Source organism: Onychomys torridus, chromosome 4 (assembly GCF_903995425.1).
Source record: "Onychomys torridus chromosome 4, mOncTor1.1, whole genome shotgun sequence".
Lineage (NCBI taxonomy): Eukaryota > Metazoa > Chordata > Mammalia > Rodentia > Cricetidae > Onychomys > Onychomys torridus.
In genome coordinates this window covers 54,110,315-54,123,371 of record NC_050446.1, presented here as the reverse complement: position 1 = coordinate 54,123,371, position 13,057 = coordinate 54,110,315, and the positions used below count along the sequence as shown (strand labels likewise).

At 41.8% G+C, this 13,057-nt stretch overlaps 1 protein-coding gene across 1 annotated transcript in view; it reads left to right on the top strand.

Annotated features, from left to right (window-relative positions):
* Positions 1–13,057, top strand: part of Ccdc141 (coiled-coil domain containing 141) — a 160,211-nt gene that overhangs the window by 108,445 nt on the left and 38,709 nt on the right. The window contains 4 exon segments of the mRNA XM_036185814.1: positions 773–914; positions 2,368–2,487; positions 6,181–6,372; positions 11,387–11,566. Coding sequence (XP_036041707.1) covers positions 773–914; positions 2,368–2,487; positions 6,181–6,372; positions 11,387–11,566 — 634 coding nt within the window.

The following is a 13,057-nucleotide window of genomic DNA, read 5'->3' as shown; positions in this document are numbered from 1 at the left end:
AAGGCACTGTGCTAGGGACAGACTGAACAATTCAGAAGTGTTCGCTCTGTCTATAGTAGTCTTTCATTGTGAACATGCTTATTTTGGAAATGGTGAGGAAGCCTGTAACAGATGGGAGCAATTGAGTCCAACTCAAAGCTGGTTTGAAAGGCATGCCATTTTGTGAGCCCTCCTGTCACCTTCCTTTCATAGGTCAACACAAGTGAGAAAAATGATAATGTGAGGCATCAAATATGGATGAGCATATTTGATACCTAATTGCTAGTGATAACTAGGTTTTTATCTCGTGAATATAGCCTTGGGCATTCATAACCACTGAGAACAAAATATATAAATATTTTACCCTATTGGGTTAGCAAATGCTCTGTTAATTGGCTGATTCACATTCCTATTCAAAGAGCATCTTGAAATAAATGAAGCTTTTAAATGATACCCCCAGGAAAACTTGGTAAACATTCTGTGCCATTTACCATAAGATTCTCCAAGTATCTTACAGAAATATTAAAAAGCAAACCTTTAGAAGAGATTAAACCTGTCGCAGAAGCCATAATTCATCCTTCCCTTGGGACTAACTGACTTAAAACAAGGGAACATACTCTGGCTTTGCTGCCTGCTACCCTGAAATGATAACTACTTAACTTCTGTTATCCTGAAGCAGTAGCGGGGACCAACTCCTACTGCATGTCAAAGAGCATATCTGCTTTCAAATGTTCTCTTGTCAGGGCTTCCATGTCAAGGTCAAGTGAACTAACAGCTGGCTTGTTTCATTCAGCTCTCGGGTGGCAGGTATCCATGAGATGATGGAATGTATTCAGAAACGAGTGGATCATCTTAGTGAACAGTGTACAGCGCACAAGGAATTGGCTCTTAAGAAACAGCAATTAGCAGCATCTGTGGAAGACTACCTAAGGAAGGTATTTCATAAAATAAAATGTAAACCTTTTATTTGGTGCTCATGGATGATGTCCAGCTGTCATCTGTGAGCACAGTGGGAGGGTGGGATGTCTCCTTAGACTTCCTCTATATTACACGTTAGGTCCTATAATTAGATACATGGTTTTAATTCACTGTTGTTCATCAGCCACCCCTGCCCCAGGTTGCCAATAATAAATGTCTAATGTAATCTGCCACCCCAGTCATGAATGTATATATGCAAAGTTACATACACTCTACAGTTGTGTTAGCCACATCAGACATGCGTTGGAAGGAGGGTCCTTGGTTTGCATGACTCTAGGTACAGTCCCATGCTAGTTGTCATTATCATGGCACAATTGAACAGGAGGACCTCAGACAGACAAATAGTTACCAATAATTGTGGGTTCTGTGTTTCTGGGAAAAAGCTATCATTATTATACTAATTAGACAAAACCAAAGCAAGAGACACAGTTATCCACATAAGAGCATTCATAGGAAAATCCTCTCAGCAGAGTGATACAGTAACTTTCCATGGAAACATTTGATTTCCCATCCACTGGTGACACAATGGTTGTGAATCTTGCTATAGAGGCTGGGTCTCATATGTTCAATGATCTTTTCATTTGGTGCAACAAACTCATATACATGACTTCCCCGTTTGTTATTGATCCAGTAGCTTGGGAAAGTGAACCTGTCCTATTGGCTAGGTCCAGGGAGAGTTTGAGCACAGAGGCAGCTGTGGTGTTTCATCCCCTATAGCTCAAGAGTCTATATTCAGAAATGGCAGAAATCACAGCAGGAATTTAAACAAGTGTTGCTTTCTTACCTTACTAGCTGTGGAGAGAGTGCATTCTACAGAAAGCAAAGAGAGGAAGCAAATCACTTGAGTGGAATGAAGCCCTTCCAGGGTCACCTTAGCCTTTAGTTCTTGTGAGCCAAAGATCAAATCACAATTCCCTCTGTTCAACAGCGAAATGATTCAAGTAGGTCCCACTTTCCCAATAATCTGGACAAGGTGTTTCCCAGAGCTCTTCAGCCTTAAATCCAGCAGCCCAATAGGGTATTCTAACACCTCTACTCAGAATGCCTATGCAGATGTGCTAGCAAAATGCTCTCATTCAACCTATAGATGAATTCATCTCTGCCAGTTTGTTGGCAAGTGCATTATCATCCTTTGTAGGTAATACAGAAAAGCTCTTCAAAGATATATATGGATGATAGTTTGTAGTCATTGCTGTTAATAAAAGAATGTATTCTCATATATTACTAGTATGGCATCATATGAAGATGAGCATTATCAAAATATGAAATTCTTCAATATTTAAAGCTATTTAGATCAAAATTGATACACATTTAAAATACAATGATAATGTATGAAATATTTCCTGATATGTACACTCCCATACATAAGTATATATTATTAAAACTACAATATATCCTCTGTTCCTCAAGGTGGAAATGTCCATTCAGGAAATCAGGCCAGTTCTTTCAAACTCATTGGACATCGGTTCCAGCCCTTCCAAGTCAGAGAAGATTTTGAATAAATATCTGGAATTAGATATGCAAGCCAAGGTAAATAAGAGTTATTGCTGGGATCATAATGCAATAATTATTTAAAAATAATTTCCAGTGTTCTAGAACTAATCCCAGCTCCCTTGAGAGCCACAATTCTAAGTTAATGCACAACAGAGAATGGCATAAAAACTCACACAGTATTATGTGCATCTAATTTTTTTGTTTCGTTTTGTTTTTCAAGACAGGGTTTCTCTGTGTAATAGTCCTGCCTGTCCTGGAACTAGCTTTGTAGACCAGGCTGGCCTCGAACTCACTGAGATCCTCCTGCTGGGATTAAAGACGTGCACCGCCACCGCCCAGCTAATGGTGTGTATTTTTGTGTCCATTTATTAGTGCATTTATACTCATTGCAACTGTGGTTTCACGTCCCTTGCTGGTATCTGTTCTTTGCCTGAGAGGTGCTAGCCACTCTCTCTAGGTGCCAGACCAGGCAGGGAAAGCACTTCTCTAAGACTATTTGTGATTTTCTGCAAGAACAAGTCACATGATACCCAGAAACGACACACATCACTGTACTCTTCAAGGAAGCAAATCAAAACCACATCCTTAGCCAGGAATTGGTGGCATACGCCTTTAATCCCAGCACTTGGGAGGCAGAGGCAGGTGAATGTCTGTGAGTTCGAGGCCAGCCTAGTCTACAAAGCAAGTTCCAGGAAAAGCACAAAGCTACACAGAGAAACCCTGTCTCGAAATACCAAAAACAAAACAACAACAACAACAAAAATCACATCCTTGCCTCACCCTCCATGTTCAGACACTGAGTGCGCCCCCCCCCCCCCCCCCCCCGCCACAACTGGCAGCATCTCAGGCTCTGCTCTACCCTGTTGTTGAAGTTTGGATTCAGTGATTCCGCTAGAGCAGCTGTTTTCAACCATCTTGATGCTGCAAACCCTTAATACGGCTCCTCACGTTGTGGTGACCCCCAACCACAGAATTATTTTTGTTGCTATTTCAACAGTAATTTTGTTACTGTTATGAATTGTAATGTAGACCTCTGATATGCAGGACATCTGACATATCTGACATATGATATGAAAGGGTCAAAACCCACAGGCTGCCCCATAGAATTGAGAAAAGTGAATGCCTTGTCCTTGCTCAGCAGCATCAGCAAGAACAGCCCCGTTTTTCCAGGTTTGCACAGAAGACCCTCCCTCTAACCAGCACCCTCACTGCAGACAGGCATGTTTCCCTCCCTCTCCTTTCTGAATGGGACTTAGAACAAGACCAACAACAGATCTTCATTTTAAATGCTTAAGCCATGTCTGGAGGCATCCTCCTTTTTAGAAGCATGAAGAGAACCCAGGGGGAGAAACCCCATGTTCCTTTTTATCCTGCAGTCTGTTGTCACAGAGCAGGGCTGGCAAATTGCAATTCTGTCCAGTCAGTGGGGTTCCTGGAAAGCATATAAACATACCTAGGGAAGGTATCGTTTGTGCCACAAATGAGAACAGGAAAATTTCTTTTTAATCCTGCTCAATTCCTCGCTTATTCTCGGGAAAATCTGCAGGGCTCTTTCTGAGGCTCTTAGTCATGCATCCCCTAATGACGGGGAGACATTCTGGGAAACAAACATGGTTGGGCCATTGTGTGTGAACATCACGGTGTGCACTTGCACAGGCTTGGGCAGAGCAGGTCAGTCGCTAGACATGGTTCCTTGATGCAGCAGAGAAACATAAACACCGTATTTGAAGCTGCTGCCAGAATGAGCAGGCATACTCTTTTACAGTACATTTTTCATACGTCTAGAAAAATACTCTAACAGTAAAAACATAGTGTAGTAAATATACGAACCAGTAATGTAGTTAGCCAGCAAGCATTATGTGTGGCACATAATTATACGTGCTGCACTTTTATGTGACTGGCAGTAATAAGTTTGTTTATACACCCTCAGAATAGACATGCAAGTAGTGTATTGAGAGGGGTCAGAGAGACCAGTTCTCCCCGAGGGCAATTAGCTAGGAGTTAAGCACTGTTACATACTATTAAGAATGCTAATGTTACGACAGGTCTTTATTGTAAGCACCTTTTAATGTTTACTTCCCCCTCAGATAAGCTAAGCTATTGGGGGCCAGGCCAGCTGAAGTCTTTGATTGACAGCTGTCAGACTCTCCTTTGTGTTCTACCACCTTGAATGGGGGAGCTATCAGCTGAACAACTCCTCTGTTGGCTACTGGCTAAGCTGTCACAGTGGAATCTTGGCTGCTCTAGGCACTTCATGACTATCTTAAAGAAACTAGATTCAGCTACAAGGAACACAGCAATCAGGACTGTGGCTAAGGCCACAGACTTCTGCTCTGGACCAGTGGTCTCAAGCTGTGGGTTATGACCCCCTGGGGGTGACACAACCCTTTCCCAGGAGTCATGTATCTGACATTCTGCATAATGCATATTTATATCATGCATTATGGTTCATAACAGTAGCAAAATTATTGTCATGAAGTAGCAATGAAAACAATTTCATGGTTGGGGGTCAGTGTAACATGAGGAACTGTATTAAAGGGTTGCAGTATCCAGAAGGTTGAGACCCACTGCTCTAGACATGGCTGCTTCAGCTATACCATCACCAGAAAAACCTCTCTTGAGCTGCGCTCCCAATGGCCCTACCCAGAGCTTCCCAGAAGGATTCTTTATCTACCCCCCACCACTCCACCCAGCCTCCCCGTGGTGGTTCTGAGCCCAGGTAACAGCAGTTCTCACTAAGGTCTAGGAAGAGGAAGAGTACCTCCCCTAGTGAGTCAGCGGAAAGCTTGTGAGGCTGTACCTATAGGAGGCTTGTGATTGGTCCTTATAGAAACTTGTGTTTGGTGGAACAGAAAGCACACATATCCAGGCTGTCACTGGTGGAGTCAAAGTCCAAGCACTAACATGCCATGCCTCTTTCTTTCTGTGCCAGCAGGCTGCTCGATGCCATTGTGAGCTCAGTCTGGGTTTCTCTCCTTCATGATATCCACCTCCCCCCATACCCTGTGCTGCAACAGTAGGCCATCAGAAACTCCTCTCCTGAGTGATCTTAGTTTACTTGTGGTCTCTATCATGGATAGAACAGGCTTGGCTAATTGTCCAATGAGCAGGTAAGACCACCGGGGCTTCTAGCATTGGTGGCAGCAGCAGCAGCAGCAGCACAGAAGTGGTAGAATTGAGGAGCTGAGGGCCTGATGTCTGAGCCCAAGTTGTAATAAACCAGCTACAAGTTCCACAGCAACACACGTGGCAGAATCTTAGGGTGGCTAAGAAAATTGGAAACTCCTGAGAACCCCAGAGGCAGGGCAGGGCTAGAGGCTGGAGCTGAGAGTTCTAACACTGTAAGCCAGGCAGGCCTGCTAGAAGAGTTCAGGAGCTTCTCCAGGGGCTGTGTAACCTAGAGTCCCAGCACAACACAGCTCAGGAACTGTAAACTGGCTACTCGGTCTTGATTCTCTAAGCCCCAGAGCAATATGCCTCCTCCTTAAGCACTAGAGGCCTTCAGCTTTTGATAGAGTCAAAAAAGGATTGGAGGTGGTTTGCAGTTCCAAGTGCCCTTTTTTTCCTTCCTATTTGGAATTCTGCAAGTTATACCTTTCTTTGATTGAGGAAATTCTCAGTACAAGTTCAATTAATAACCGTAATAGATGGATGTGCTGAAGGGTAATGGAATGTGAGTGTTCCCGATTCCCCTGTCAGCTCCTGACCCTGTGTGCTTTGATTTCATAGGAGGTAGCACACATATTAGAAGCAGCCGCAAAAATCATGACAGAGAAAAATGAACTTGAACTCAACGAAGTGACATTGCTTTCTTTTACAATGAAATGGCTAGAAGAAGAATTAAACACACTTGGTCGAAGGATCAGCTACAGGTCACAAGTCCTGCAAACTTATGTGGCATTTCAAAAGTCATCAGAAGAGGTATGGTGTAATGCTGACCTGCTCCAGCAAGATGCCCTCTGTCCATCTTTCTGCTTTCTGTGGGTATAGAAATTCCACCCAAGGGGAGAGTTTGTGTCTCTGCCAATGCCTGTATTTACTTATATATCCTTTATTCTTCAAGGCACTATGCAAAACGCCAAAGAGTAAGTAATTTTACCAAGAATGATATAACTAGATATGTATAAATAATGTGTTATAACATGTTTTGAACATCTTTGTAGATACTTATAATATCTAAAATAAAGTTTAAAATTATTATGAAAATACTCATCATTTAGATCATAGATCCCTTTGAATACTGAGTAGTGGAGTAATGTGGTTGTTTTCTTAAGAAGTATTTTATTATTATTATTAATTGTGTGTATATATGAGTGTGGGATTTGTGTGGTTGTGAGTGCAGTGCCCACAGAGGCAAGACAAAGCTATCAGATTCCCTGAATCTAGAGTTACAGGAGATTGTGAACTACTTGATGTAGGTGATAGACACCAAACTTAGATCCTCTGTAACATGTAATATGCTCTTGACTGCTGAGCCGTCTCTTCAGCACCAAGCTATGGTTCATCTAAAATAAACAGAACAGGAAGATACAGGAAATTGATTCATTCTTGAACCTATCTTGTTTGATGCCTGGATTCCTTTAATGTTGCCACCAAGCTTCTGGAGCTTTGTTTTGACATGCTTATAGTAATCTCTGATATTCCTTTGAGTACACTAAGATTACACCTCTCATTGGAAAGTCTCTTGAGGGTGGCATCAGTCATAGGAAAGTCTAGAGTTGCTCCTCGCTTAATTCTGGCTCCAGGGAACCTTGTGTGAATGCTGATAACTCTTCTGTGAAGGGTTCCAGGCACTGTGTTAATGGGAGCATGGTCTATTTAGGAGTATAGTTGTCTAAAGTTAGGTAGCACAGTTGGCCTCTGTTTTCTCACTTCTGCCTTCCCAATGACCTCATCTTCTCTTCCTCCCACTGTCCTGACAGTACACCATCCTAACCCAATCTGAAGCCTTGGTGTTAGAGCAGCCACAAAGCAATGCTCGTTCTCTGCATCATCGTGGCCCAAACTGCACCTCCTTAGCATCCTGTTAAGTATCTCCTCCTTTGTCCCATTCTGGCATTTGGGTCTGAGATCCTCTGTAGAGATGGAACCTCTGCTCTATAACAACATGTCCTAAAAACCCCACGTGTCCTTCAGCTTTCCCACTTTCAATCTCCTTTCCTGTCTGATAGAGCTTTCCATGCTAATCCTGGCACTGCTCGCATCTGTCGCTTACCTATACTGCTGGCCAGAGCCTTTTTTTTTTTTTTTTTTTTAATCATTAATCAGCTCTTGGCTACTCATTCCCATTCTTCTCTCGAAACCAACTTCCTCCTCTCTCCCCTATTTGAATGCTGCCAACTCCTAACACTTGGTCAGTCCAACACTCTTCTCAGTTTCTTTGTGCAAGCTTCCAGGCAGTCCTCCAGAAAAGCAGACAATTCTGCGGACTGGTGTGGTTACCAATTTATGGGTTGCTTTCTCTGCTGGGCACCCCATATGCTCCCTAGTTTGCTTATATTGCTTAGGGAGTCTCAGTCTCTATCCTCAAGTCCCAGCTGATGTCTTTGGAATTCAAACACTATGGGAAACGAGACGGTTGAGGCTCACTCTTGGGACTTCCTTATTTTGGAGGAGGACATATTGACGTATTCACCCATTCCCAGGGCTCCAGTAGTGATACAGCCCTGCCTCGCCCTGATCAGTAACAGTCTCTCCCTTGGCAGCCTATCTTCTTTGAAATCTAGCTCTCAAACCTGCCTTTCTCATGCTTCTTTCCATGCTTGGTCTACACTTACAGTCTTGTTCTCACCAAATCTGCCCCTCTAGCTTTTCCCTTCTCTTCAGTGTAAATTCTTAGAATGGGAAGATGGCATTCCTCTACCTGCTCATCCTCCATAGACTTCACCCCACTGCGATTCACTTCACTCCCCTGTCAGCTCTGCCATGTGTCAGCTCTTCTTGGAAAATCTTTTATGAGACACCTACTATGAGAAACTGAAATGCGGTATTTTCAGTCCTCATTCTGCTCGAGTTTAACTCAACTGCCTACTTTCGTTTCCTTTAGTGTTTGTGAAAATTATTGAGGTATATTTCAACATAAAATCGACTCTGTTTCAATACAGTGATGTTTAGTGTATTTATTGAACTGTACAACCATTGAAGCATGCCAGTTTCAGTATTGTCCCAACTCTTTATAAAGAGCCTTAGTAAATGTTTCAGTCGGTCCTAATCCATTTCTCAATGAGCACTTACTTTGTGTCAGGCCCCATGCTTTAATTCCTGATTTCGTTGTGGTCCTTGTTTCTGTGTCTTAGTTACCCAGTATTATCATCATTTTACCAGTGAAGCAAACTGAGGCTTGGAGAAGTTAGGCGTACCTGGTCAGGCAGCTAATAAACATCACAGCTTCCATCACCCTTGCCATTCCTGTTTCAAAGGCCACACTTCCTTATGTCTACTGAGAAGACCTCAGAGATTTCCGCATACCTCTTTCTCCCAACTTGCTCTGGTGTTTGCCTAGTCCAAGCCTTCATCACTTGACTGCTATTGGCTGCATCAAACTGAGAATGTGTCAAGATCCTGTTGGCTACAGTGAAACAGTAGCAAGGTGAAACTTCCTGCCCAGCCTTATCCCAGCACAAGCATCTGCCTGGACTCCTCGCCAGTCAGCGGAACTGTATGCATTCCATGCACACTGACAGCATGCATTTCCCCTGATGCAGCCCCATGCTTCCCCTCACAGGCTTTTACACCAGTTCCTTCCTTCCACCTGCAACCTCCTCCCTTCCCTCTTTATCCTAGAAAGAAAGGGGCAGACCAAATGTCACCTGCTGGGATGTTTTTCTGAACTTAATCCACGCAGAGCTGTTGTCCCCTTCTGATCCCTATAATGTACTATGTGTGTGCACAAACATATCTTTGTTCTTACAATTTGTGTATTGGCCTTTTCCTCACAGAACTAACTTTACTCTCCAAGGAAATAAATGATTCTTAGTAGGGTATCTTAGAATCCTCCATGGACATGACAGCCTTTTGTGTGGTTCACTAGGGGTAAATAAAAGAAAGTTAAGGAAAAGATGGTATATACTTAGGAAACAGTCATCAGCAGGGCAAGAAGAATATGGAAATCAGGAAAGCACCTCTGACCCTGAGCTAGTGCTGGCTGTCCTGAATTCATGTCAACTAAGAAAGATCTTAAAACCTTCCAAGTATAGTGACTATTGCCTGAAATTTCATACTGTGTTTCCATGGCTTTTGTAACTTACAAGTTCCCCAGTCTTGTCTTATTTGTCATTAAATATTATTCAAAAGGCATACAAATTAGTTCCAAATGCTTTCTACTAATTCTGTATCACCCCATGACTTGTTAATCTATAGTTACACATTTGATTGTATATTAACTCTGTTCAGTAATTTAAAATAATTGAGTACTGCTAACATTGGTTATCAAATGCTAAAATGTAGTTCTAGGGAGGCAAAGTAGTATGTCTTAATAAGATGAGCTTGTGAAGGTATTTAATAATAATGTTCCCACAAAAAAGTTTGTCTTTATTTGTACCCTTTCGTTTTGGTTCACCATGATTAAAAATAAATTGTATGGTGGAGTGCTCAGTCACAAATATGTATATACTTCACCCACCCCCTCCCAATGCATGAAGGGTGAGGAGAGATTGTAAGAGACAGGGGTCAGGGAGACCTGCAGGAGAACAGTGTCCTTTGGACATGACAGGACCACTGTACTGGTGAACTCATGGTACTTTGTAGAATCAAGCCAGTCAGTGCTCTAGCATGGAGGGGTGGGGAGGAGGACTCAGGAGCTCCTACCTCTAACTGAGGAGCTATTGATAGGTGATGGCTACTGGGGTGGGGGGAGTCTGTTTTCTTTTTATTGATTACTGTATTGTATTGATTGCACATGTATGTGCATGGCTCCTGTGCTAGCATGTATTCCCGTGTATCTCCTGTATGCTGGGTATCTATGGAGGTCAGAGAGGGCATAAGATCCTCTGTAACTGGAGCCACAGATGGTTGAGAGCCGCCTTATGAGTGCTGGGAATTGGACCTGAGTCTTGTGGAAGAGCAGCCATTGTTCTTAACCACTGAGCCATCCCCATAGCCCTGGGTCAGTTTTCCTTAAGCAGGTAGCTGGTAGGTTGACCATGTTCCAGTGCATCCCAATGCCCATGAGTACATATGGGTAGCACTAATTGGACTCAGTAGATTATATTTATAAAACAATGATGAGGAAAAGAGTTGGGAGGGGAGATGGGGTCAGATCTGGGAAAATTAGAGAAGTTGGTGGTGAATGTGATCAAAGCAGATTGTATTAGATTCTAAAATATTATTAAAACATTACATTAAAAATAAATGAATCATAATATTATAATATGATGAATACTAATTGTCTTTTTGCTGCATTACTTTTTTTCCTGATTTGCATTCCTTGATTTTTATTTGTGCTTTTTTATCATCAAACTCAGTTTTTTTTTAATTGGTTTTTCGAGACAGGGTTTCTCTGTGTAGATTTGCGCCTTTCCTGGAACTCACTTGGTAGCCCAGGCTGGCCTCGAACTCACAGAGATCCGCCTGGCTCTGCCTCCCGAGTGCTGGGATTAAAGGCTTCTGCAAACTCAGTTTTAAACAGAGCAGCCACCTGATCTCTGTTATAAATTATTCTAATTGTAAAATGTACATAAAAATAATCTGGGGTACAATAATTATTTCTGATTGGCAATAAATTTATCAACTCACTTTGCTACCTAGCATCAGTCCTGTCTATCAGTTATGAAAGCAGTTTTTCATGTTTTTCAGTAACTGGAAAATAGTCAGTAGTTATTGAAAGAACACTGAAAAATGTAGTTTCAGTTCAATTTTATACAGGCTTCATGTGGAATCTGTATTATTTTTATTTAAAAGGTTTCTTAACTCTCATCTGCCTCCTCCTTGCTTTTAGGTGGAGGAGCAGCTTCAGAGATTAAAGGAATTTTATCAGATCAAAACCCCTCAGAGAGAGGAAGAAGATGCTGAAGTCAAGCACCACTCCGACTCTGCTGAGAGGCGATGGCAGCTGTTTTTAAAGAAGAGCTTTTTGACCCAAGACTTAGGGCTTGAGTTCCTTAACTTAATAAGTATGGTGAGAATAACATTAAGTGAGCCAATGCCTTTTTAGATATTATCCTCAAAGTCAAAATCAGACATTCAAAAGTTCAACTTGTCCATTAACCAGCAGTGTTGGCAGAGGGCAGTCTTTTTAACTTCACTCAAGCTAGACTAGTTCTGAAGCCTGAACATTTATAAGCCTTGTGGTCGCAGAGCCCTTGTATCACAAGAAAGCTATTTCAGCTCTTCTGATTCAAATGTTGTTATGTAGTGTCCTTAGAAGACTAGCCCAAAGTTTTGAGTTGTTGACAGCAAGGTCAACAAAGACCAAAGACAATAATGGTGATAAATCTTTGTTCTAAAGAATTTCTTCTCATTTTAACAGATCCTTTTTCAACTATAATTCTTAGTTAGCTTACAAAGTAGCAGGTTTCTAAAGGTTCATTTTATTTGCTTGAAGCTACTTGCAACCCTCTGTTCTCACTACTTCCCCATCCCGGCTTCCATCACTGCACTTTCAGTATTCCCTCCCTCTGTGTTCACATTGCATGGGTTCGGTTATCTCCCCCTTGACACCTCCTCTGCTCCAAATTCTTGGAGAGCAAAGCTCCATGGCATTTAGAGTTACAGCCAACGCCTGGTTTTCCTGAGTTAAATAAGCAAACTCTTCTAGGACCTTTATGTCTACTGTTGTCTACAGACTTCTCACAGCATTGTTAGTTCACTTCTCCTTCAGAACCTCATGGATTTTCCCAATGAAACCAGCTCATTTTATTGTTGGAAAAGTACTAGCTGTTAAAAAGAGTGTTTTTGTTTAAATGTTAAACAAGTCCATCTTCATATCTAGTTCTGAGCCTCTGTAGCTACACAGGCACAAAATGATGTGTAGGTAATTTCTCCTATATATGAAATTCTTTCCAACATTGAAAGCAGTGGCTATGTAAACATGAGTCTCTTCTACAGCTACCCATTTACAAATTTATCATTTAGGATGTAGTTTAATTTCTTCCTCCAGGCTGATCTGCTTTGCCAAGATTTTCTACTTGCTAAACCCATTCATGATACAAAATCAGAAGCTGAACTACAATCAACCAGGCATTTTTCTTACAGTTGAGACATGAGGGGCAAACCCTTTAAGCAATAACCTCTCCTTGCTGTTCTGTTACTAGACTAGTGATCCAGTGCACATGACCTTCTTATCCTAGATTCAGTCTAGTCAGGGCTCTCTCTATCAGCTGTTCGGCTTTTTCATGAAAATTATAGGCCTGTATATTTCTTGCCTAATTCCATTTGGCCTTAGCCTATGATTCATCCTGTTAAACTAATTTGGGTCTATTAACTGTTTCTCTTGGGTTTCATTCTGTAGATTTATCAAGCCAATCTTTTATAGCTGTAATTACTTCTTTAGCAAAAATGTCTAAAAGGAAGATTGACATCCCAGCTCCTGAACTAAGCTATTTACTAATAGTTAAAAAAAAAAATTAATGCTTTCAATATGTCCTACTCTAATCAACACTGTGCACAC